This window comes from Lepus europaeus, chromosome X (assembly GCF_033115175.1).
Source record: "Lepus europaeus isolate LE1 chromosome X, mLepTim1.pri, whole genome shotgun sequence".
Taxonomy (NCBI): domain Eukaryota; kingdom Metazoa; phylum Chordata; class Mammalia; order Lagomorpha; family Leporidae; genus Lepus; species Lepus europaeus.
The window spans coordinates 124,191,890-124,216,377 of NC_084850.1; the positions used below are offsets into that span (position 1 = coordinate 124,191,890).

At 43.0% G+C, this 24,488-nt stretch overlaps 1 protein-coding gene across 4 annotated transcripts in view; it reads left to right on the forward strand.

Annotated features, from left to right (window-relative positions):
- Positions 1-24,488, forward strand: part of PCYT1B (phosphate cytidylyltransferase 1B, choline) — a 96,778-nt gene that overhangs the window by 67,682 nt on the left and 4,608 nt on the right. For 3 of the 4 annotated variants that reach the window (XM_062183957.1, XM_062183956.1, XM_062183958.1), the window contains 2 exons: positions 9,370-9,512; positions 12,687-12,875. In XM_062183957.1, the coding sequence (XP_062039941.1) occupies positions 9,370-9,512; positions 12,687-12,875 (332 nt within the window). Of the gene's footprint in view, positions 1-9,369; positions 9,513-12,686; positions 12,876-18,535; positions 18,768-24,488 lie in introns of those variants that run through there. The other variant, XM_062183959.1, reaches the window with a different exon arrangement.

A 24,488-nucleotide genomic window follows, 5' to 3' on the forward strand; every position in this document is an offset into this window, starting at 1 on the left:
CACTCTATCAGAGCTGGCCCACTGCTGACATCTGCCATCAGCGCCATCTCCATTATTCCCAGGAACCACTGGACCTCCCCTCATCTTGCTCCCATCATTCTGCTCTCAGCCTGCTGTTACTATAGCCTTTTCATGGTCTTCTTAACCTTCAGACTCTTGAGGTAGGACAAGCTTCTAAGGGAGCTTAAGGGCCATTAACCCAGATTCCCATTTCCTCTTTGGCATCACTACCAGCTCCTGGTAGAACATCTCCTGTGATGGGCAAATCCTTGCCTCATAAGGCAGCCAAATCCACCCGTGGATTTTTTTCAAGTTTAAATGTTATTTATTTTTATTTGGAAGGCAGAGTCAGAGAAAAATCTTCCCACTGCTGGTTCACTCCTCAAACACTTGCAACAGCTGGAGCTAGACCAGGCTAAAACCAGGAACCTGACACTCTATCCAGGTCTTCCATGTGGATGGCAGGACTCAAGTACTTGAGACATCTTCTGCTGTCTGTCACGTGCATTAACAGGAAGCTGGATTGGAAGCAGAGTAGTTAGGGCTCAAACCAGGAATTCCGATATGGGTGTCCCAAGTGGCATCTTAACCACTGTATCAGAGGCCCGCTGTCTTTGGATGATTTTGACGGTCATCGGATGGCCCATGATTCCCTTAAATGCGTCCACAAACCAGGAACTGTCTGAGGGAAAATGGGATATCAATATGACTAAGACATTGCCCTTACCCTTGAGAGACAGCAAGCAGAGACAGAAAAAAATAAGTACACCAAAATAAGAGGGTGCTTCAAAAAGTTCAGGGAAGATGAAATGAAATGCTAAGTTTATTTTAGTGCAAAAATTTCTAAAATACATGCATGGCTTTTTCATAATTTGCATTTCTAAGAACATCTTGACATCTCATGTAACAATCCTGTGCTGGTGGCATTGCTAGTACAAAGGTGTGACTGTAAGATGACGTGTACTACATTTGGACAAAATAAAAAGGCTAAAGCAGTGTAGGTCATGCAGAGGCAAAGGTAGAGATGGAAACTGGCAAGACAAGTTGCTTTTGACTTCTGTGTGTCACATGGAGCCAGACACTGCACTTTGGTAGGGTAATGCCATAAGCAAGTCTCTCCAAAGTTCCTGGCAGTAAACATTTCCCCCACCCTGGAATTTCTAAAGAGCTCCCTTCTCTACCCCTGCCCCTGAAGTTAGAACCTGAGTCGGGGTGAAGGACATGCCCCACTCCTCTTCTCTCCCATCTGCTGCTCACTTCCCGATCCCTCTCTGGGCTCCTTGCCTCAACCCCAGGAGTGGTATTTTTCTTCCCAGAGAGCAAAACACCACCCCTTTGTTAATTTCATGCCTTTCCCCACTCTAGGGCTTACAGTGAAACATTTTCACCCTGAGTCTGCTCAGCCTCTGGTTCTTAACAATTTAAGGGATACTTCTGGGATTTGTACTCCTGAGAGTCTGGCTCTTTCAACTGAAATCTTTGCCATTCTTAACTCCTCTACGTCCAACCAGCCTTAAGAAGAGCCTTTTTTAGAAGTTGCCAGCTGAACACTGTCTCCTGTATCCTCAGCTACAACTACTTCCTTAGAAATTTATGGAGGGGCCGGCACCGCAGCTCAATAGGCTAATCCTCCACCTGCGGCGCCGGCACACTGGGTTCTAGTCCCAGTTGGGGCACCGGATTCTGTCCTGGTTGCCCCTCTTCCAGTCCAGCTCTCTGCTATGGCCCGGGAGTGCAGTGGTGGATGGCCCAAGTCCTTGGGCCCTGCACCCACATGGGAGACCAGGAGAAACACCTGGTTCCTGGCTTTGGATCAGCGTGGTGCGCCGGCCACGGCAGCCATTGGAGAGTGAACCAACGGCAAAAGGAAGACCCTTCTCTCTCTCTCTCTCTCTCTCTCTCTCTCTCTCTCACTGTCCACTCTGCCTATCAAAAAAAAAAAAAAGAAAGAAAGAAAGAAAGAAAGAAAGAAATTTATGGAGGTCTCAGTGTCAGTCAGAATCAGACCTCAGGACAGACTTGATCCCTGACAATGGAAATGACAGTAAATAATAGCTCATAAAATTATCCTCTTACATAGAATGTATTTATTCTCCCTACTGGTGTTTCTGTTGGTTCGCATCATTTTGCAATCAGCCAGGGAAGCTCCATGCCACTCCAGCAAGACTGGTGCTTGGGTCTGTCCTGTCCTTAGCAAGGTTTCCCCCAAGACTCAGGCACATTGGATAAGAAGGAGAGATAGCATTCTTAAGTCCTAATCTCATTTGCAAGGAATTTCAAGAAAAGGAATACTGTCCACTTCAGACTTGGAAGGCTGCTAAGAAGCTGAGGAAAATGGTACAGGGAGGGAGAGAAGAAACCAGCCAATGCATCAGTTACATCATGATGCATTATGACATTTCATGATTAATACCATTTATAAGCTTTTGTAAGATCTGAGCTGCAAGCCATCTGCCCCTTTTTTGGAAACTGTGCTAAGGGCCTGATAGAGACAAATGCTTGAATGTGCCTACACGTCATCTGCAAGATACTGTGAAAACTTAGATTTGGATTCAGTAGGTCTGGGAGGGCCTGCAATTCCTATTTCCAATGAGCTCCTTGGTTATTAGATAGGACAGATACACAGACCTCATTTATAGCAGCAAGAATCTAGACCAGTCATTCTAGTGTATTTGAGTTAGCTTCAGGGCTGACTGAATCAGTGTGTCCTGAGGGTAACAGTTCCTGAGCTACCTTATGTTGTAAGAACAAGCATTTTGCTCAAGTCATCACTTATCAATAGTCACCTTGAATGTAAATGGCCTTAACTCTCTACTTAAGATACAAGACTGGCTGAATGGATTAAAAAAAATAAGACCCATCTATTTGCTGTCTACAAGAAACACATCTCACCAACAAAGATGCACATAGACTGAAAGTGAAAAGATGGAAACAGATATTCCATGCTAACAGAAACCAAAAAAGAGCTGCTGTAGCCATACTAATATCAGACAAAATAGACCTTAACACAAAAACTGTTGAAAGAGACAAAGGGCACTATGTAATGATTAAGGGATCCATTCAACAGGACGATGTGACTATAATTAATGTGTATGCACCCAATTACAGGGCACCTGGCTTTTTAAAAGCAATGTTAAGGGATCTAAAGGGAGACATAGACTCCCATACAATAGTAATGGGGGACTTCAATACCCCACTTTCAGCAATGGACAGATCCACCAGACAGAAAATAAGCAAGGAAATAACAGACTTAATCGACTTTAAAGATCAAATGGACCTAATGGAGATCTACAGAACTTTTCATCCTACAGTTGGAGAATACACATTCTTCTCACCAGTGCATGGAACTTTCTCTAGAATAAACCACATGTTAGGCCATAAAGCAAGTCTTAGAAAATTTAACAAAATCAAAATCATACTACACATCTTCTTTGACCACAATGGAATGAAGCTGGAAATCAACAACTCAGGAATCTATAGAACATATGCAAACACATGGAGACTGAACAACATGATCCTGAATGAACAATGGGTCATAGAGGAAATCAAAAGAGGAATCAAAAACTTTTTGGAAACAAATGAAAATAATACAATGTATCAAAATTTATGAGCTACAGTAAAAACAGTGTTAAGAGAAAAATTTATAACAACTGGCGCCTACATCAAGAAATTGGAAAGGCAGCAAATAAATGAGCTATCAATCCATCTCAAGCACATAGAAAAACAAGAGCAAACTAAACCCAAAATTAGAAGAAATAAAATTAGAAAATAAACAAAATTGAAGCAAAAAAATACAAAATGTCAGTGAAACAAAGAGCTGTTTTTTTTGAGAAAATAAACAAAATTGACACATCATTGGCCCAACTAACAAAAAAAGAGGAAAAAAACCCAAATTAATGAAATTAGAGATGAAAAGGGAAATATAACAAGAGACATCACAGAAATAAAAAGAATCATCAGGAATTACTACAAAGAGATGTATACCAACAAACTGGGAAACCTAGAAGAAATGGATAGATTCCTAGACACATGCAACCTACATAAATTGAGCCATGAAGACACAGAAAACCTAAACAGACCTATAACCAAGATAGCAATTGAATTAGTAATAAAGACTCTCCCAACAAAGAAAAGCCCAGGACCTGATGGCTTCACTGCTGAATTCTACCAGACATTTAAAGAACTAACTACAATTTTTCTCAAGCTATTCAAAACAACTAAAAGGGAGAGAATCCTCCAAAGCTCCTTCTATGACTCTAGCATCACCTTAATTCCTAAACCTGAAAAAGATACAGAGGAAGAAAACTACAGAACAATTTCTCAGTGAACACAGAAACAAAAATCCTCAACAAAATTCTAGCTAATCGAATCCAACAACACATCAGAAAGATCATCCACCTAAAACAGCATGGTATTGGTATAAAAACAGACAGACCAATGGAACAAAATAGAAATGCCAGAAATCAATCCAAGCCTCAATGACCAAATGATATTTGACCAAGGAGCAAGGACAGTCTCTTCAACAAATGGTGCTGGGAAAACTGGATTTCCACATACAGAATGAAGTAAGACCCATACCTTACGCCTCACACAAAAATCCACTCCAAATGGATTAAAGACCTAAATCTACAACCCAATACCATCAAATTATTAGTGAGCATTGGGGAAACCTTGTAAGACATTGGCATATGCAAAGAGTTCTTGGAAAAGACCCCAGAGGCACAGGCAATCAATGCCAAAATTAACAAATGGGATTACATCAAGTTGACAAGCTTCTGCACTGCAAAAGGAACACTCAGCAAAGTAAAGAGGCAACCAACAGAATGGAGAAATTATTTGTAAACTAAGCAGCTAATAAGGGAGGGATTAATATCCAGAATATATAAAGGGCTCATGAAACTCAACAACAAAACAAATAAAGCAGCTAAGAAATGGCAAAAGGACTCAAACAGGCATTTTTCAAAAAGGGAAACCCAAATGGCCAACAGATGCATGAAAAAATACTCAGGATCATTAGCCATCAAAAAAATGCAAATCAAAACCACAACGAGGTTTCACCTTACCCCAGTTAGAATGGCTTTTTTTTTCTGAGTTTTTTTAAAATAATTATTTATTTTACTTGAAAGAGTTCTACAGAGAGAGAGAGAGAGAGAGAGAGAGAGGTCTTCCATCCGATGGTTCACTCCCCAGTTGGCCATAACGGCCAGAGCTGTGCCAATCGGAAGCCAGGAGCCAGGAGCTTCTTCCAGGTCTCCCATGCAGGTGCAGGGGCCCAAGGACTTGGGCCATCTTCTACTGCTATCCCAGGCCATAGCAGAAAGCTGATGGGAAGTGGAGCAGCCAGGTTTCCAACCGGTGCCTATATGGGATACTGGCACTTCAGGCCAGGGTGTTAACCCACTGTGCCAGCCCAGAATGGCTTTCATACAGAAACCAACAAACAACAAATGCTGGTGAGGATGTGGGGAAAAACGTACTCTAATCCACTGTTGATGGGAATGTAAACTAGTACAGCCATTGTGGAAGACAGTATGGAGATACCTCATAAATCTGAATATAGACCTGATCTACCATATGACCCATCCATCCCATGCCTGGGAATTTACCCAAGGGAAATGAAATCAGCATATGGAAAAATTACCTGTACCTCCATGTTTATTGCAGCTCAATTCATGACAGGTTTTTTTCATTCTCTATTTTGAACTCTTTACTTAGTATTGGGTTAATTTTATGTGTTTAAAGTTAATTGGAAATAGATCTTAGTGGGGCTGGCACTGTGGCATGGCGGGTAAAGCCGCTGCCTACAGTGCCAGCATTCCATATGGGTGCTGGTTCAAGTCCTGGCTGCTTATCTTCTGAACTAGCTCTCTGCTATGGCCTGGAAAAGCAGTAGAAGATGGCACAAGTCCTTGGGCCCCTGCACCCGCATGGGAGACCAAGAAAAAGCTCTCGGCTCCTGGCTTTGGATCGGCACAACTCTGGCCATTGCGTCCATCTGGGGAGTGAACCAGCAGATGGAAGACCTCTCTCTCTGCCTCTGCCTTTCAAATAAATAAATAAATCTTTAAAAAAACAAAGAAAAATACATTGATAAACATGAACCCATTCCCACCTGCTGAAGAAAAAAAAGAAAATAGATCTTAGTAAAAAATAAGAATGGGAATAGGAGAGGGAGGAGGAAAAATGGTGGGAGTGCAGATAGGAGGACTGGTAGTATGGGAAGAATCACTATGCTCCTAAATTTGTATTTATGAAACACATGAAGTTTGTATACCTTAAGTAAAAGGTTTCTGGGGAAAAAATAAGCATTTTGTGGCGCTTTTCTTTCTGGGTGAGTTGGCCTCTAGTGAGCTAAGATTACATCGCTTTCCTGCTTTTATGGAGTAAAATGTCAAGTTCAGGTTGTTTGGGTGTAAGAAACAGGCCTAACATTTTCCTAATTCCAGTAATCCAGCATCCCTACTGTTACATGACAAAATTACTCCCCAAATTAGAGATTTCAAAGAGCCAATTCATTTAACCCATGATTTTGTAGGACAGGATTTTAGCAAGGTCTTGGCTGGGTGATTCTCAGGTGGAGTCTCTCAAAAAATTGTAGTCTGATGTTGGCAAGCGCTGCAAATCATCTGAAGGCTCAACTAGGCTGGGGTTCCCAGATGGTGCCTGGCTGGGCTTGGATACTTTCCACAGAGGGTTCAGTTGCAGCTGTCACTGGGGCACCTACAAGTGGCTTCTTCATGTTGTTTGGCCTTCTCACAGCATGGTATTTAGAGAGCAAGCAACCTCAACACCTTAGGAAGTCACACAGCATCATGCTACATCCTATTGTGTAAAAGTAAGTCCCTCAGGCCAGTTCAGATTCATGGGGGAAGGGAATTGTGGTCATCTTTAATTCACCAGAATTCCCTTTCCAAACTGAATAGTCAGGAAGTATTTTGCTTGCCCTACAGGCACAGGCATAAGACTCTTTTGTACAAGGACCCTTCCTGTGGTCCATTAATCTGCCTCACCGACTCCTCATCTGAAGGGACAGTCATGGTGAAGATCTGTTAGGGGCCTAGGTAGCAAGTGCAGAGGTCACTGTGGGAGAAAGATGCTCAGAAAAGCCTTGAGTGTCCACATTTGGTTTTTATACTCTGTGTTTATTTTGAAAGTCAAAATCACTTTAAATGAAGCCAGCAATATCACAGCATGAGTTAAGCTTTATAGCATTTGGTTCTTTTTGTCAGAACTACATGTCAAAATCCTCTAGCAGAGCTGGATGAAGAGATGGAGTTTAAATTAAATAGACTGTAAGGTCCACATTACTCATCATCATTCTAATATTGCCCACTACTGTTTAAAGTTTCCTTCATTAACATGTGCTTTGCTGCTTCTTAAAATAGCTCCATAACCAAACACAGCAATTCTGAAAAGCATGATAAAAAAGGTTCTCTGATCATGCTCATTACTGAATATTTTTAGCAGAGCAATAATTAGGATTTGGAGGAAACTGGTTGCCTCATTATGTCAGCAAAGGGCTTGGCTTCTTTGAGACTTACCTCCCAACCAGCCAAAGTGAATCTTCCCTCACTCCCAAATCTACTTTCAGTCACTGAACCACAGAGACCTCACCTTTTGGCATCAAAGAAAAGATGAACTCACATCACCACTGTATAAATGACTTGCTAAAAATCTGTTAGTGGCTAGAGAAGTCTTAACATTTGAGCAGGCAGGGATGTGGTTGAAGTCTCTGTTCTCTAAAAGATGGTGGAAGATTTCTCACCAGAAAGCTCCCCACAGCTCCCTTTCTCCAAGGTGGAGATGTTATCCCTAGCCTCCTGGCCTGGGATCAGTCAGGGTTTTCCAATAGACCAGGGATGGGTCATACTCTACAGGGTAGAGGGCCTGAGCTGAGATCAGAGAGACGCACAGGGAAGAGATCATGTCACCAACCACAGAACCAAGTTAAGAAGTTGACTCTTCACCCACAGGACCAATGAAAAGTTTTGAGCAGGCATTTGACTTGCCTTTAGAAAGATTGCTCTGTGCTTCTTGCTATGTGGGTTGATGTAGACAAAGATGGATTGGGTTAGGGTAGATAATGGAGAAAAGTGGGTGGATTAGGTAAACATTTAAGAAGTTGGTGATCAAAAATGGATTGGCTGTGCGGAGAAAGGGAGAGGGAAATGGCACAGATGTGTCTTACATCATCTTATCCAGCCTCAATTCTCAGTTGAGGATACTAAGGTTAAGTAATTTACCTTCAGAGGGTTTGAGTGACCTGCTCCTCTCTGTAAAATGAGAACTCAGTGTCCCTGTCCCCAGACTTTGTCCATCATGCAGATCCATGCCTGGTGTCTCTGACTGAACAGCTAGAATGATACTGAGAAGAAAGATCTCAGTTGCCAACACGTTATTTCAGTAGACCAGAGAAGTGTGAACATAAACCCAGTTGTTGTCTTTGTTAATATTTATGACTTCTCTTTAGTCCTGTATTGGTAGTATACCTAAGTATATATTTGAAGACTTGAAGTTCTACAGAACTTGGCATCTTCTATGCTCGTTTATTTTTATTCAGTTCCACATATCCTAGGTGAAAAGGCCAGTGAGTGGTGAAACCACTAGGCAGAGTAGATTGTTCTGAGGGAGATAAAATCATCTAGTACCCTACAGGCATGTCTTTAGATAAGAGACAACAAAAATCGTAAACTTTTTCTTCTTTCCTTCTGGTGTACTATGACTCAGACTTACTTCCTTGGGAGAAGGAGGGGAGTTACCATGATCTGACTAATTCATTGACTCAGTTGTTATTCCTCATTTATTTACTCATTAAATTTACATTGGGAAGCTTCCTTGTGCCAGATACAGGGGCACTGAGCTGGATGCCAGAGCTGCAAAGACAATCAAGACATGATCTATGTGTTTAAAATGTTTACTCCCTACATGGAGACAAATGCTAAAAATTATTTTGTTAATGGAAGATAAGTTTATGTCCCAAATGTTGTGGATTCTCTCTGATGATGTTAGAAAAGACCTCCTGGAGGCACGACCTGGAAGTGGACCTTACAGGATGAACAGGAACTATGCTCAGGGAATGGGTACCTGAGGCAGAATGGAAAGGGTTCGGCATAGCATGAACAAATGCCATGAGCAGGGTAAATGTGTGGTACATCCTGGGAATGGGTCTGGGATGGTGAACAGGGAGTGTTTGTGGTATGAAGGAAGTGTATTGAATTGAGGCTGAAAGAGGCAGCTGAGGTCAGATGTGAAGGCCTTACTGGCATACCCAAGAGTTCCAGCTTTGTTCTGGAAAAGAGGGTCATTTAAGGGAATGGGTCAATTGAGGCAGTTTTAGTTTTATCTCTTTATCTTTTCTTTCTTGAACAGGAATGTTTGTTCCGACACAGAGAACAGAAGGCATCTCAACATCAGACATCATCACCAGAATTGTCCGTGACTATGATGTTTATGCCAGACGCAACCTCCAGAGAGGATACACAGCCAAGGAACTGAATGTCAGCTTTATCAATGTAAGCATGCCAGCCCATACCGTATGAGGACCATCACATCACACTACTGCTACCACCACTGCTGTTTACTAAGCACCTACTTTGTGCTATGTAGCATCCTGAATGCTTTGCATTGTTTCATTCAACCCCCACAACCAGCTAGTGGTGTATTATTGTCCCTGTTTTACAGAGGAGGAGACTGGTGTCCAAAGGGGTAACGTAAGTTGTTGGAAGAACAAAGGTAGTGAGCTTTAGATTTTAGAAAGCAACCTCCTCATTTCCCTCCCCTCACCCCAGCCTCCCTCTTTTGACTTTTTAGGCTCAGTAAAGGTGTTTCTGGGAAATCTGCCCCCAGGGAAAGGGAAGAGTTATGTTCTACTCAAAGGGAAGGAAGGAGAGTAGAGGCAATACCATGCTGAACCTGGAGAAAATTCTGCCTACTTTTAATGCTTGTCAATGTTCATTTTATGAAGGCCTTACAGATGCTCATCAGCAACCTTAACCACCATTTATTATTGTTCAGAGAAATTACAGCTGCTTAAATTTCTACCACATTGTTCCCATAGAACTACTGTTAGTCTAATAATAGAACAACTGTTAAAATAATCTTTAAAACAAGCAAAGCATGGCCGGCACCGCAGCTCAGTAGGCTAATCCTCCGCCTTGCAGCGCCGGCACACCGGGTTCTAGTCCTGGTCGGGGCGCCGGATTCTGTCCCAGTTGCCCCTCTTCCAGGTCAGCTCTCTGCTGTGGCCCGGGAGTGCAGTGGAGGATGGCCCAAGTTCTTGGGTCCTGCACCCCATGGGAGACCAGGAGAAGCACCTGGCTCCTGCCATCAGATCAGCGCAGTGTGCCGGCCACAGTGTGCCAGCCGCGGAGGCCATTGGAGGGTGAACCAACGGCAAAGGAAGACCTTTCTCTCTCTCTCTCATTGTCCACTCTGCCTGTCAAAAATAAAAATAAAAGCAAGCTGCTACAAAGCAAGGGGAGCAGTGTAGCGGCTGGAGGTAATGTGAGGGCATCTGGACAACTGGATTTGCTGGCTTCTTAGGAGTTGATGTGTTTGATCAAAACAAGAGCTCTCCACACATATGGAATTCCACCACCACCTCCCCGCCAAAACAGAGACTGTATTTCCAAAGGGTGATTTGTCTACCAAAGTAGGGACTTATAACTTTGTGCAGCCATCATTATCTAGCATCTCACACAGTTGGGCATTGGTGCCTTCAAAATAGGAGAGGCTTCTTAATCGTAAACCAGTGATCATTGGTCCCATGGGGCAGGGAATTCTGGGGGTTCAGGCTCTGTGTCTTCATACAAGCCAAGCAACAAAATGGGAAATGTTGGGTTCAAGTGGCACCAGAGTAAGTGGCTGAAAAGAATTTGTCAAAGTGATTATTTGGTATCTTATAGAGAATAAAGCCCTGGTTATTTCAATAAATTAAACTGTCTGTTCTTTTAAATTGAATTCAGTCAGCCATCCAAGCATGTTGAGCCATTTCCAAAAGTTATTGCTCTCTCTTTAAATGCTCTTTAGATAAGCCACTTAGCTCAAGAAACCGTGCACATAGTGGATGCACTCACTGCCTTTCTGTGACAGTTAAACCTGGCCACAGCTCAGAGACAAAATTGAACGTGAACGTGTTGGATGGGCATATAGATGAATCATGGAGGCTCAGAAGTGGCAGGGACCTGATGGGGGTCAGTCACCCAATCCAAGTACCTCTATGTAGAGATGAGGAAAGCTGAGCCCAGAGAAGGGACCTGCCTAAGATCCCTCAAGTAAGGCATGGGTGGGGACAGCAGTAGCTAGCCTCCTAGACTCATGACTCCAAGTCCAGTGCTCATTGTACTATTCTGTGCTACCCCCAAGAGCTGTATGGAATTACTATTTCCAGGCAGAATGAACCATGAGAGGGAATAATACAAAGACAGCAGCTAACAGATATCATGTACCATCTAAATATTTTACTTGGATTATTTCATTTAATCCTCATAAGGTATAAGCATATGTATAATTACTATACCCAACCCAGAGATGAGGAAACAGAGGCCTAGAGAGGTTTAACAACTCACCTAGTAGGTCATGGAAGACAGAGTGACTTCCTACACATAGTGCATATATATATGGATACAGCCAAGTGACAACACACATAGCTCACAACCCACCCTGAGGCTGCACAAGGTTTGGAAGGTTTAAATTGGGGAATTATGACCCAATTCAGCAATATTCCAAAGTCTCAGAAAATTCTGTAATACGAAATGAACTGTAGTCCCATGTAGTAAAGAGAAACAATAACCCTTATTACCCATATAGGAGAAAACATAAGCATGATTTCATAGAGGAAGACCCTTTCTCTCATGTTATTTCCATACTACTAACATCATGTAGCACACATAAATGCTTATGCCACTAAATAGTAATGAAAGAGCCAACATGAATTGAGCATTTAGTAAGTGCCCATCTTTGTGCCAAGCACTTCACATGCATTATCCTAATTGTCACAGAAACTCTGAGGTGGAGATGATTATTTACAGATGATATATGACTAGCACAACATATGATGGCTTCCAAGCAGAAAGAGAGCATTGCTACACAAAGGCTATTAAGAAAAACAAAATCCAAGTCTAGAGAAGCCATCAGAATTAAAGCTGTCTTCATCACTTAGGAAACTGATGCAGTTCAACTAACTTAAAGTGTTATGACAATTTTACTTTAACATATGGGGTCTGAGGCCCAGTCAATGACCCACTGATTTCAAGCAATATTGGTTTTAACAATGTCCCAGTAAAATAGAACTCAGGTGGCCTCTGTTCAGCCATTCTGGGTACAGTTCATACTTTTATCAAAGTCCCAGCAGAATTCAGTGGTGATATTTTCCCAATATCTATTCATAATAAAGGACAGCTGTGTATTTTTGTCTTCTCTGATATACGTAAATGCAATTCATAGACATTTAGAAGAAAGAAGACATTCAAGCCACTTGCACTTCCCTCTACATATTTAAATAGGTGAATGACAAATGACGCTTCTATAAGGTCTGTGCCTTAGCATTGATCTAACCCTTGAGAAATGGCAACACTCTTACTCTTCCGGTTATAAACAAACACAAATACACAAACTGAAATAAAATGTGACCGTAAGTGTGATGCACTCTTACATCAATCTGTTTCTTTCTCCTGTAAATTGACCAGGAGAAGAAGTATCGTTTCCAGAACCAGGTGGATAAGATGAAGGAAAAGGTCAAGAACGTGGAGGAAAGATCAAAGGAATTTGTTAACAAAGTAGAAGAGAAGAGTCACGATCTAATTCAAAAGTGGGAAGAGAAGTCAAGGGAATTTATCGGCAACTTCTTAGAATTGTTTGGGCCTGACGGAGCATGGGTATGTAATTATTTCACTTGGCCCCACAATGATTGGTGTTTGCAGTTTCCCTTTCTTTTCATGGAGCCACTCAAGGGTGTCCCTTATCTCAATCTACTACATGGCCTCTGCTTTGAGCATCAGGTTGATGAGTTCAAGTCTGGGTCACTTCTTTATTGAGTTTCTACTTCACCCCTCAATTTGACACCCAATAGTACCTGAAGCCAAGTCCAGTCTCTTTTTCTATTTCTAGTCCAGAGCTAGAATGCCATTCAGTAATCACTGAATGTCTGCTACTGCAGAGGTTGGTTCCATAGCTCACATCATTCTCCCAGTTGGAGATGATGCAAAGCTTGGGGATGGGGTAAAGTAGATCAAGCAGCGTGGCTTTGTGTTCCAGACAAGGTCAACAGGCTGTTGCATTAACCAGAAGGAGTCTATTCTTTGGGCAGCAGAATGCAAAGGAAATATAGCTGCTTTGTTCAGCTTTTGTTGTCAGGAACCCTCCTCTTTCTGTGGCTAGAAGAGAGGAGGTAAGGTTTTGCCCTGCACCTGTGCCCATCATGCCCTGTGTTTCTCCTGTTTCCAGGGCATATAAGTGTTGGGATAAGGCACCAAAGCCTTAGGGGACTAAGGTCACAGCGTGGATCTTAAAATTCAGAGAGATAATAAAGAGGATCTCCTTGCCTAAATTCTATAGACATTTCTGAATGACACCTATCAAAAGGGAAAAGAAAGTTCTGGAAACCACCTTGTACTCCATTGGTACTTCTGTTGTGCATGCCCTTCCTGAGCAAATAATCAATATTATGAAATAGCTACTTTTAAGGCTAAAAGAAATGATTCCATTTGATTTCCTTGATTTAAGTGGCCTGAAACTGTTATGAGACGTTTCCCTGTTATGAGACATTTCTAACAAAATCCACTTCAACTTAATTTTTTTGATGGGTTGTCACTGCTGCCTTTGCTCACTTGAGCTCATTCATTATATGATCATCTAAAAGTAAAACACTCAATTAGTAATAGAAGAAGAAAAATGCTTGGAAGTTGGAGGAGATGCTTTTCTTAAAGCCTAGTGGCCTCTTAAGTGATTATAGAGGTGAGCATAATAGGCAACCATGTCCTATCTATAGGCTGCGTCTGAAATGGGTGGGAGGTTTGCAAGGGCTGCTTAAACCCTCAACGACTTAAAAAAGCTGGCAAGAGTGAAGGACTTAGGCACTGGGCTTCTTTTCATTTTCCTCAGGCCTGTTAAAATTTTCAGCTCAGTGCCAATGCCACGGCTCAACAGGCTAATCCTCTGCCTGCGGCGCCGGCACACCAGGTTCTAGTCCTGGTCGGGGTGCTGGATTCTGTCCCAGTTGCCCCTCTTCCAGGCCAGCTCTCTGCTGTGGCCCGGGAGTGCAGTGGAGGATGGCCCAAGTGCTTGGGCCCTGCACCCGCATGGGAGACCAGGAGAAGCACCTGGCTCCTGCCATCGGATCAGAGCAATGTGCCGGCCGCAGTGTGCCAGCCGCGGCGGCCATTGGAGGGTGAACCAACGGCAAAAGGAAGACCTTTCTCTCTCTCTCTCTCACTGTCCACTCTGCCTGTCAAAAAAAAAATATTTCAGCTTAGTTTAACTCATGGGACTTGTGGTTTTTTTTTTTTTTAAAGATTTTATTTATTTGAGAGGTAGAGTTACAGACAGTGAGAGGGAAGAGACAGAGAGAAAGGTCTTCCGTCTGTTGGTTCACTCCCCAAATGGCCGCAATGGCTGAAGCTGTGCTGATCCAAAGCCAGGAGCCAGGAGCTTCTTCTTGGTCTCCCATGTGGGTGCAGGGGCCCAAACACTTAGGCCATCTTCCACTGCCTTCCCGGGCCACAGCAGAGCCGGACTGGAAGAGGAGTAGCTGGGACTAGAACCAGTGCCCACATGGGATACTGGCATGGCAGGTGGAGGATTAACCTACTGCGCCATGGCACCGGCCCCAGGACTTGTATCAACATTCTTATTTGTGCCCAGTACTATGGCAGACTGCAAAGGTAGACAAGTGCAGACCCTGTTCCCTCTGCAACATAGTCTCAAGGTTCCCATTTAATCTAGTGTGTGTTTTAATAGTTCACGTGTTCACAAGTGATTTTCAGGCTCTGAAGAAACAGCTAGTGGTTTTTAATGAAGCCATGCAGGTATTCATTTGCTTACAGAGATTCAGAAACGTGTCTCTGCTGAGGAGCCCTGGTATTGTAACTCAAGGGGGTGGATGTTTTCTCCACCTGGAGTGAGCAAAAGCAGGGAAAGGGTGTAATTTCATAGAGACTTGATAGACCCTAGTCGTTTCAGGCACCCGGTGCAGGTGAAACAGTAGCTGGAATTGTTCTTGGGAAGTCTGGTGACAGCAAGCTGAGGTGATTCTTAAGAAATGAGACCCAGCCTACAGACTGGAGGTTTTTCTTTTTAAAAGTTGCTATTAGTGTCAAAACTGTTATTAACATTAATTTACCATATCAGCCAGACTTAGACATTACTTTTTTTTCTGTTGACATTAAAAGTACAGGAATAGTTACAAGGATGTTAAACGCCAAGATAAGTAATTTGCTTTTCATGAATATGCTATTATTATAATAATTCTTTATTTGTGGATTTGGGACTAGGAATCATTTCTTAAAATAGAAGATTTGCATTACCTGCAAATACAGTAGTGATTCAAATAACCCAAACTTAGGTGCAAAATAGAAGGATCTGACATATAAAATTTGGTACTACAGTATTGTAGCAGTATGTAGATTATAGTCAGTACTACTTAAATGTTTCTGGATTGAATGAATGGATGTGTGAGGAAGACCTATTCACAGAACCTTCCAGATTCTGCAAAGGATGTAGTGAGGCCTCAGTCCTCCATATATTTATATTCTCCTTAGCATTTTTCTGCTTGTGGTGCTGGATATAGAAATATACAACTTGGTAACTAGTGAATCAAATTCAGCAGGCAGATTCGGTTTGCTTGGCCCTGAATGGTACTTTAAAATTTCTTTTAGAGAGGAAGTGAACTCTCTAATTTGCCACGACCACACTAACCCCCACTGTCTCATTCACTCCCTGCCACAACCTGACTCATAATTTATGCTGTCCATCAGGCCCCATGGGATATTTGAATTTACTTCTTGCAGTACACGTCTCTAAGTCACCCCAAGCCACTGCATGCTTGTTATCAAAGACTGTGACATAAATCCAAACCCTTACACCCCAGCTGAGTCAAAGTGGTGATGATGGTGATGGCAATGAAGATGAAAATGTTATTGCCTAGAAGTTGTACAGCAAGTTGAATTTTTTCCAATATTCTTCACATCTTTCCTACCCATTTTAAATATAGAAGAAGGTAGTATCTTAAGCCATTCTATAGGTAAAGAAACTAAAGCCTAGAAAAATTATGAAACTTTCCCAAGGTCTGGAAGGACATGCTGGGATAGAGCCTATGGCTGGGCTGCCTTCTCCTGGCCAGCCCTGTGTCTTCTACTGAAGGAAAGTCCATGAAATCAGTCATTTTGCTTTCCATTGGTCAAGTTTTGGTATGTGGCATTGTGGAGAAACTGAGGCCTACCAAAACCCATCTAAGGCCTTCTAACAGAGCCAGTTGCCAAAATGGCACTTTCAGCCAGGTCATCAAGGTTCAGGGCCATGCTGGCCTCCTAGTCCTAAGCAAGTAAAAAGCATGTTGTTTAAGGATATACTACTACTCATCTGTTGTGTAACAAATTGCCCCCCAACTTAGCAACTGAAAACAGAAGACACTTATTATCTCACACCATTTCTGAGGCTGAATAGGGAAGCAGCTCAGCTGTGTGGTTCTGGCTTAATGTCTCCCATGTTCGCAGTCAAGATGTCCACTGGGGCTGCAGTCATCTGGGGCTTCCAGGCCATCCTTTACATGGCTGTTAATGATCTTGGTTACTCACCCATGGGCTTCCCCCCAAGGCTGCTTGAGGGTCTTCATGACATGGCAGTTAGCTTCCTCCAGAATGAACGACAGAGAAAGAGTGACCCAGACAAAAGCGATAGCCTTTTTAAGACCTAGTATCAGGAGTAACCTGCCATTGTTTCTGCCAGGTTCTGCCATATCCAACCCCAGTACTCTGTGGGAGGACACCACACAAGAATGTGAGTAGCACTTTGGAGGCTACCTACTAAAGTGGTTTCTGAGAATTTGAAGCAAGCAATCTAGATACTTCTTAATCCCTATAACAGATTATTGGTTCCAATTGAGTCTGATGAGTCGGTGATCTGAGCTCAAGGTACTGTTTTTCAGTCTCTCCACTCTACTCATTTAACTACTTTTGCTTGATTCTTCTAACTGGTTTTGACGTATAGTCAGAAGGTAGCCTGTAACTCAACCAGAGGGAAAATGGAAAATTTCCCAATAGAGGCTAGGTATTAACTTTCTTTAGGGGGTGTCTGATGGACAGACTTTCTCAAAGAAGTAGCAGTAAGGGAGCGTAACTTTCAAACTTTGTTGCCATCTTGGATAGGATATTCTTCACCCCCCAAATGCTGAGGGTCAAGGAGCCTGGGTCAGGGATGTTTGCTCAGCATTTAGGGTTTGATTTGAGGGTAGCTTCTTTCCAATGAAACTTTGGAACTTGCTTGTTTGACATGCAAACACACTCTATTTACACCATAGCACTTCAACCACATGGTATTTTTTTAAATCATTACATATCATTTTGAATGCTCTGCCACTGTATCCCATCATTAGCAAAAAAACAGAATCCATTCCTGTTTAAGGTGAAGTGGGTCTACTTTTCCATGTGAACACTGACCCTTTCCTTGTGCAGCAGGAGCAAATGAACTTAAGTCAGTTGCAAGTTTTTAGTTAGATCAGCAAACTCTCATCACTTTTTTTTTTTTTGACAGGCAGAGTTAGTGAGAGAGAGAGAGAGAAAGTTCTTCCTTTTCCATTGGTTCACCCCCCAAATGGCCGCTATGGCCGGCGCACTGCGCCGATCTGAAACCAGGAGCCAGGTGCTTCCTCCTGGTCTCCCATGGGGTGCAGGGCCCAAGCACTTGGGCCATCCTCCACTGCCTTTCCGGGCCACAGCAGAGAGCTGGCCTGGAAGAGGAGCAACCAGGATAGAATCTGGTGCCCCAACCGGGACTAGAACCTGGGGTGTCAGCGTCGCAGGTGGAGGATTAGCCTAGTGAGCTGCGGCACCGGCTCTCATCGCTCCATCTTATCAGTCTCACTGATTCCTCTGCGAATCCAACAGGCATTCGCCATCTGATATAAACAAATAATACCCTTTGTGAGAAACCTGACTAGATAGTTTCATTTTGGAAAGAACAGACTGACATAGGGTGAGAATTCTTTAAAATTTTGGCAAATATATACATAACATAAAATCTGCAATTTTGACAAACTACATATAGTTCAGTGATTTTAAGTACATTGACACTGTGCAACCATCACCACCATCCATCTCCAGAACTTTTACAAAAGATTTTATTTATTTTGAAAGTCAGAGTTACAGAGAGAAAGAGGGAAAGACAGAGACAGAGATTTTTCCATCTGCTGGTTCAGTCCCTAGATAGCCGGAACGGCCAGCACTGGGCCAGGCCAAAGCCAGGAACCAGGAGCTTCATCCAGGTCTCCCACATGGGTAGTAGGAGTCCAAAGACATGGGCCATCTTCTGCTTCTTTTCTCAGGCAATTAGCAGGGAGTTGGATTGGAGTGGAGCAGCCAGGACTTGAACCGGCGCCCATACAGGATACAAGTGTTGGAGGCGGCAGCTTTACCTGTTCTGCCACAATGCTGGCCCCCAAAACTTTTTCATTGCCCTAAACTGTATCCACTAAACAACTTTGCAGCCCCTCTACCCCCCAGTCCCTAACAAACTTCATTCTACTTTCTGTCTCTATGGATCTGACTACTCTAAATCCCTCATGTAAGTAGAATTAAACAGTATTTGTCCTTTTGTGTCTGGCTTATTTCATTTAGTCATGTTCCCAAAGGTCATCCATGTTGTTGCCTGTGCCAGAATTTCCTTCCCTGAGTAACAGTCCACGTATGTACCACATCTTGCTTGTCCAGTCTTCCACTGATGGACATTCGGGTTGTTGCCATCTTTTTGGCAATAATGAATAATGCTGTTATGAATGTCAGTGCTGTGAACATATCTGTTTGAATACCTGCTTTCAGCTCTTTGGATATATGCTCATAAGTGGAATTGCTGGATTATATGTTTAACTTCCTGAGGCTGCACTATTTTATATTCCCACCAGCAATACATAAACAGTTCTAAATTCTCCATATCTTCACCCATTTTTTGTAACAGCCACAATTGTACGCACTGCTGATTTTTAAGACTTTTGATTTCCAGAAAAGAGATACAAAATACAGCTAAAAATGTTTTCATAATTGATATTAAAAATTGTCTTTAAATAAATACACAATAAGATGTGAGTAAACATGAAAAGATTCTCATTTAAAAGTGGCTAATTACAAGAGTTAGTGCTGAGCAAGGACTCACTTCATGGCTGGGTGGCCTTAGCCAAGTTCTTTTGCCTCTCTGGGCCTCAGTCTCAACATCTGTCTCTGGGGGAAGTAATTGTAGTTTACTTGCTAGGACTCCTAGGGATGTTGCGAGGATTAAATTGGTTCACACTTTAAGGACCTTAGAACAGTACACCCGCACTCTGTGTAAGGGTTTATTGTTGTTTTTTAAGATTGACTTATTTATTTGAAAGGCAGTTACTTACAGACACACACACACACACACACAGAATGAATTGAGATTGATTGATCTGCCATCTGCTGGTTCACTCCCCAAGTGGCTGCCATGGCTGAGGCTGGGCCAGGCAAAAACCAGGAGCCAGAAACCCGGTCTGGGTCTCCCACATGGGCGGGAGGGGGCTATCTTCCTCTGCCTTTCCAGGTGCATTAGCATGGAGCTGGATTGGAAACAGCAGCTGGGACTCTAACCAGTACTCTGATGTGGGATGCTGGTCTGAAGATGGTAGGTTAACCTGCTGTGCCACAACAAGAGCCCCTCTGGTTTCTTGATTTGGCCAAAACTAAAGCTTGAGCCCTTCCATCTTCTTCAGTTTCAGGGGTCCACACCAGACTTTACCTGGATTTTTTTCCATCTTTTTGGAAGATATTCCAGAATGTATCTGAAATACTGAAACCTTTAAAGGCATTTGTCAAGACATTTACTGCCTCACTAGATGTTAAGTACTTCTTAAAAGGGAAAACTTTGTAGGAGGGAAATAGAAAATTACTTTCATATGGACAGGACTATAAATGGATTATTTTCTTGGGGGAAAACTTTATAAATGGAAACCTCTTAATACAGTCAAAGACTGAATTTAAATACCTTTTCTCCTTGAAAATGCCATGCCATAGTCTTCATTATTTGTTATATTTCTAAAGTGCTTTTCTTCCCAGGAAACTCATTACAAACTGTCTCCTGACCAGATTGATTTCAGCTCCTTTGCAAGGAAACCACCCTTCCAAATGCACCAAAAACAGATCCCAGGCCCCGAGTTGTTTTGCACGGATACCACATTTTATGAAATGCGACACCATTGTTTATCATTAAGGATTCAAATTCTAGCATCCCCCTTCAGCAGAATATTCTCAGTTATGAGTTTGATTCAAACTAGAGCAGCTAAGTTGTAGATTTCTTAGAAAGTGGGCCTCTAATGGAAATGCTGACAATCCATTAACAGCAGGAGGGCTAATGGCTGCCACTAAAAATATGCTTAAAGATTACAGTAATACAAACACATATTTTAAAGTGCCTGCCAGGAGTTCAAGCATTTTTTTTAATGTTGCTGTTAATAATAGGCCACCCAGTCCTTTGGCATTTGATTTTGTCTCATAAATGGGCTTAATATAAGGTAATGCTGTTGTACTGTGCTATTTTTTGTTTGTTTGATTTTGGCAGTGGTCTGAATGTCTTTTGCAGAATCACCAGCGCTCTTAATGGAAGGTAAATAATTGGTGTATTCGTTGACGTGTAGAGTTTTAAATCTGGAAAGGATCTTAGCGATCAGCAAATCATCTCTATGGTATCTGCTATAGGAAGCTTGGGGCTCTGGAAAGTAATGGGCTAGAGTTTAGAAAGGGAAAATGATGCCTGGGGGAACTGATGACTGAGGCCTGTTTTCTCACTCATGTCCTTAAGGCAATGCTTATTCTTCCTCCTGACCTGCATGCTAGTGTTACCTTTCTTCCCATCATAATACTTCTTTATGTTGATAAAAGTAGTAAGCAGTCGTACCTCGGTATCCTCAGGGGATCAGTTCCAGGACTCTGAGGATACCAAAATCCATAGCTGCTCTAGTCCCTGAGATAAAATGGCATGGAATTTGCATATAACCTATACATACCCTCATATACTCATCACAGATGACTACCAATACCTAACACAATGTCACTGCTGTGTACAGTTGTTACACTGTATCACTGAGGGGAAAATGAGTCTGCACCTGTTCTGTACCAATACAATTTTTTTCAAATATTTTTCATATGTGGTCAGTAAATTCTGCAGATGCACAACCTCCAGATACAGAGGGCCAAGTGTATTCATTACAGAACTTTAGAAAGTAAAGCTAAAATAAGTCTAAATGTCCTTGGTAGTTGTATAACCTAGATCTTTTTTCTGTGTTCACATATGCACACTCTACTGTTCAGAAATCATTCTGACTTTGCCATCACTCATGAGCATTTGCTCACATTATTCTTCTTTAAGAATCTGATTTTCATCAAGTGCTTAGTATGGCATCCTGTAGTGGAACAAGATCTAACATATTTAGGGAGCTTGCCATTTTCTCTATTACGACACTGGGATAACGAACATTCAGATACAGAGCAAATATTTACTTACATCTCTGATTATCTCTTCAGGAAGAAAATTTTTTAAAGATTTTTAAAAATTTATTTGAAAGGCAGAGTTATGGGCAGTGGAGGAGATACACACACACACACACACGAGAGATCTTTTATCTGCTGGTTCACTCCCCAAATGGCCACGACATCCAGGACTGGGCCAGGCTTGAAGCCAGGAGCTTTATTCAGGTCTCCCACGTGGGTGCAGGGGCCCAGAGCCTTGGGCTATCTTCCACTGCTTTCCCAGGCACATTTGCTGGGAGCTGTATCCTAAGTGGAGATCTCTCCTCCACTAGTTCACTCCTCAAAAGCCAACAAAAGCTATGGGGCTGAAGCTGGGAACTGAGAAATCAATCTATGTCTCCCAGGTGGGTGATAGGTCCTGACTACTTGGGCCATCACTACTGTCTTTCCAGGTCTGTATTAGCAGGAAGGCGGAATCAGGTGCCAGAGGCAGGAATTGAATCCAGGTACTTTGATGTGGAGTGCTGGCGTCCTAACCATCAGCCTAACCGCTAAGCTTGTGGTGGTGGTTGAGGCACACAAGTTTTAAATTTATATGGAGTTGAACATCAGTCTTTTCCTTTATGGTTTCTTTTATGCTCCCACACCAAGATATGCTTAAAATGCTAGTCTAACCATATTCTTCTCCTAATTAAAATCTTCCTAGAGCTCTTGAGGAGAAACTCCAGCCTCCTCTGGTGCTACAGACCCAAGCTAGTGCCACCTCATGGCACTGAGGGGCCTCATCATGCTGCACAGCTTGTACTTAGTACTGTCTACTAAGCACCTCCTGCTTACAGAGCCCTTACGGCAGACCTTTTTCTCTTGTCTACACCCTTTACATGTGTGTACTGGAGACCCCGCTCAGGTCCCACCTGGTCCCCAGAGAGTCTCCATAATGGTTTGTAAAATGAATGACCCAAATAGCAAGCAAAGTCCACCATGGATTAATGCAGATTGAACATCCATGATCTGAAGACCCAAAATCGGAAACGTTTTTTCACACTGAGAAGTGGAAAATTCCATCCCTAATCTCACATGATAGACTGCAGTTACACTAAAAATACTGTATAAAATTATCTTCAGTCTATGTGTATCAGATGCATATGAAACATAAATGAGTTTCATGTTTAGACGTGGGTCCCGTTCCCAACATTTCTCATTATGTATATGCAGATATTCCAAAATCCAAAAAAATCCCATATCTGAAGTACTTCTGGTCTCAAGCATTTTAGGTAAGGGATACTCAACTAGTTTAGGATCAAAAGGTTGGACCAAAGTGAGGGTGAAGCTCAGTTATGAGCAATGGAAAGACCCCCCTCAGTACAGTTAGGACACTCTGAAGTTAGCGGAACAGAGTCTGGGGGAGTGAGCAGCAGGCAAAAGGCACGAAGCCAAGGACACTGGCAACAACAAGGCCAGAACCAGGCTTCCCAGAAAGCTGGAGGACAGCCTCAGGGAAGGTCTCAGTTCTGAAAGCACCAAGCAAGTCAGCTGAAGTCCCCAACTGGAAAACAGGTCCCACCGCCAAAACCTGCCCCCACCCGTCTTCCTCACCCCAGCAAATGGCAGCACTGCTTTCTAGTTTCACAGGCCAGAAACAGTCCTTTAATTCCTCTTCCTCCCACATGCCACCATCCCATCTGTCAGCGAGTCCTGTGGGCTCTACCTTCAAATTGTAGCCAGACCACATACTGTAGGATCCCACTTCAGTAACACTTTGGAAAAGGCTTAACTGTAGGGACAGAAAACAGATCTGCTGCCAGGGGGCTGGCAGGGGATGACTCCAAAGGATCAGAAGGGCATTTGGGCTCTGGAACTCCTCTATGCCTCGACTGTGGTGGTCATGTGATTGTATGCATTTGTCAAACTGCGTAACATTTTAAAGGGGTGAGTCTCTTATACCTTAGTAAAGATACAGGGGAGGGATACACTGGGAATCCGCCCATGACTCATTAGTATTGTCACAGCCATTACTGAGGCCCAGGCCCCACTATAATCTTGCATTCTTATTGTGACAGTCTCTTACCTGGTCTCCCTGCTCCTGCCCTGGCTTCGCTGGAGTCCTTTCCCAGGCAGGAACCAGTGCAGCCCTCTGAAAGTAAAAAGCTTATTTTGTTACTCCTTTGCTGGGCACTCTCCAGAGGTGTCTCTCCTCCATGGCAAAACAGCCCCCTGCTGTTTGCTTCAATTTCCCACCCCCTCATAAGCCTCACATTCTCCCCTCCCAACCAGCTCAGGCCGCTGCTCCCAAAAGGCCTCCCTCCTCCCCTCGAACATGAATATCCCATGTGGTTCTCCTCAGAGGGAAGCCCAGAGCTCTCAAAATGGCCGCCAAGCCCTCTGTCACCTCCCTGCTGATCTCCTACACGACCTGTTGTCCCACTCCTTTCCCAGCTGACCCTACTCCAGCTCGTCCTTGGATATGCATGGCCTGTTCCCTTGGTAGGGTTCTTTGTTAAGAACATGCTGCTGCTGGGTGCTATTCATGGGGTGCCACCCTTATCTCTTTCAGGTCTCTGCTTGAATGGCATTTTCTCAGTGACATACCCCCTGAGCACCCCATTTGCAGTTGCAGTCCCCCGCCCCCACCTCTTCTTGCTATCCTCTGTCCCGCTTATTTTTCGCATAGACACATTTCCATCTGACTTAGCCGGTATTTTGTTTATTTTGTGATTTCGCCTCATGTTCATGAGGACAGAGACTTTTGTCTTATTTTCTCCTACCTCCCTAGTACCTAGGACATTATTAATTACCTGCCAA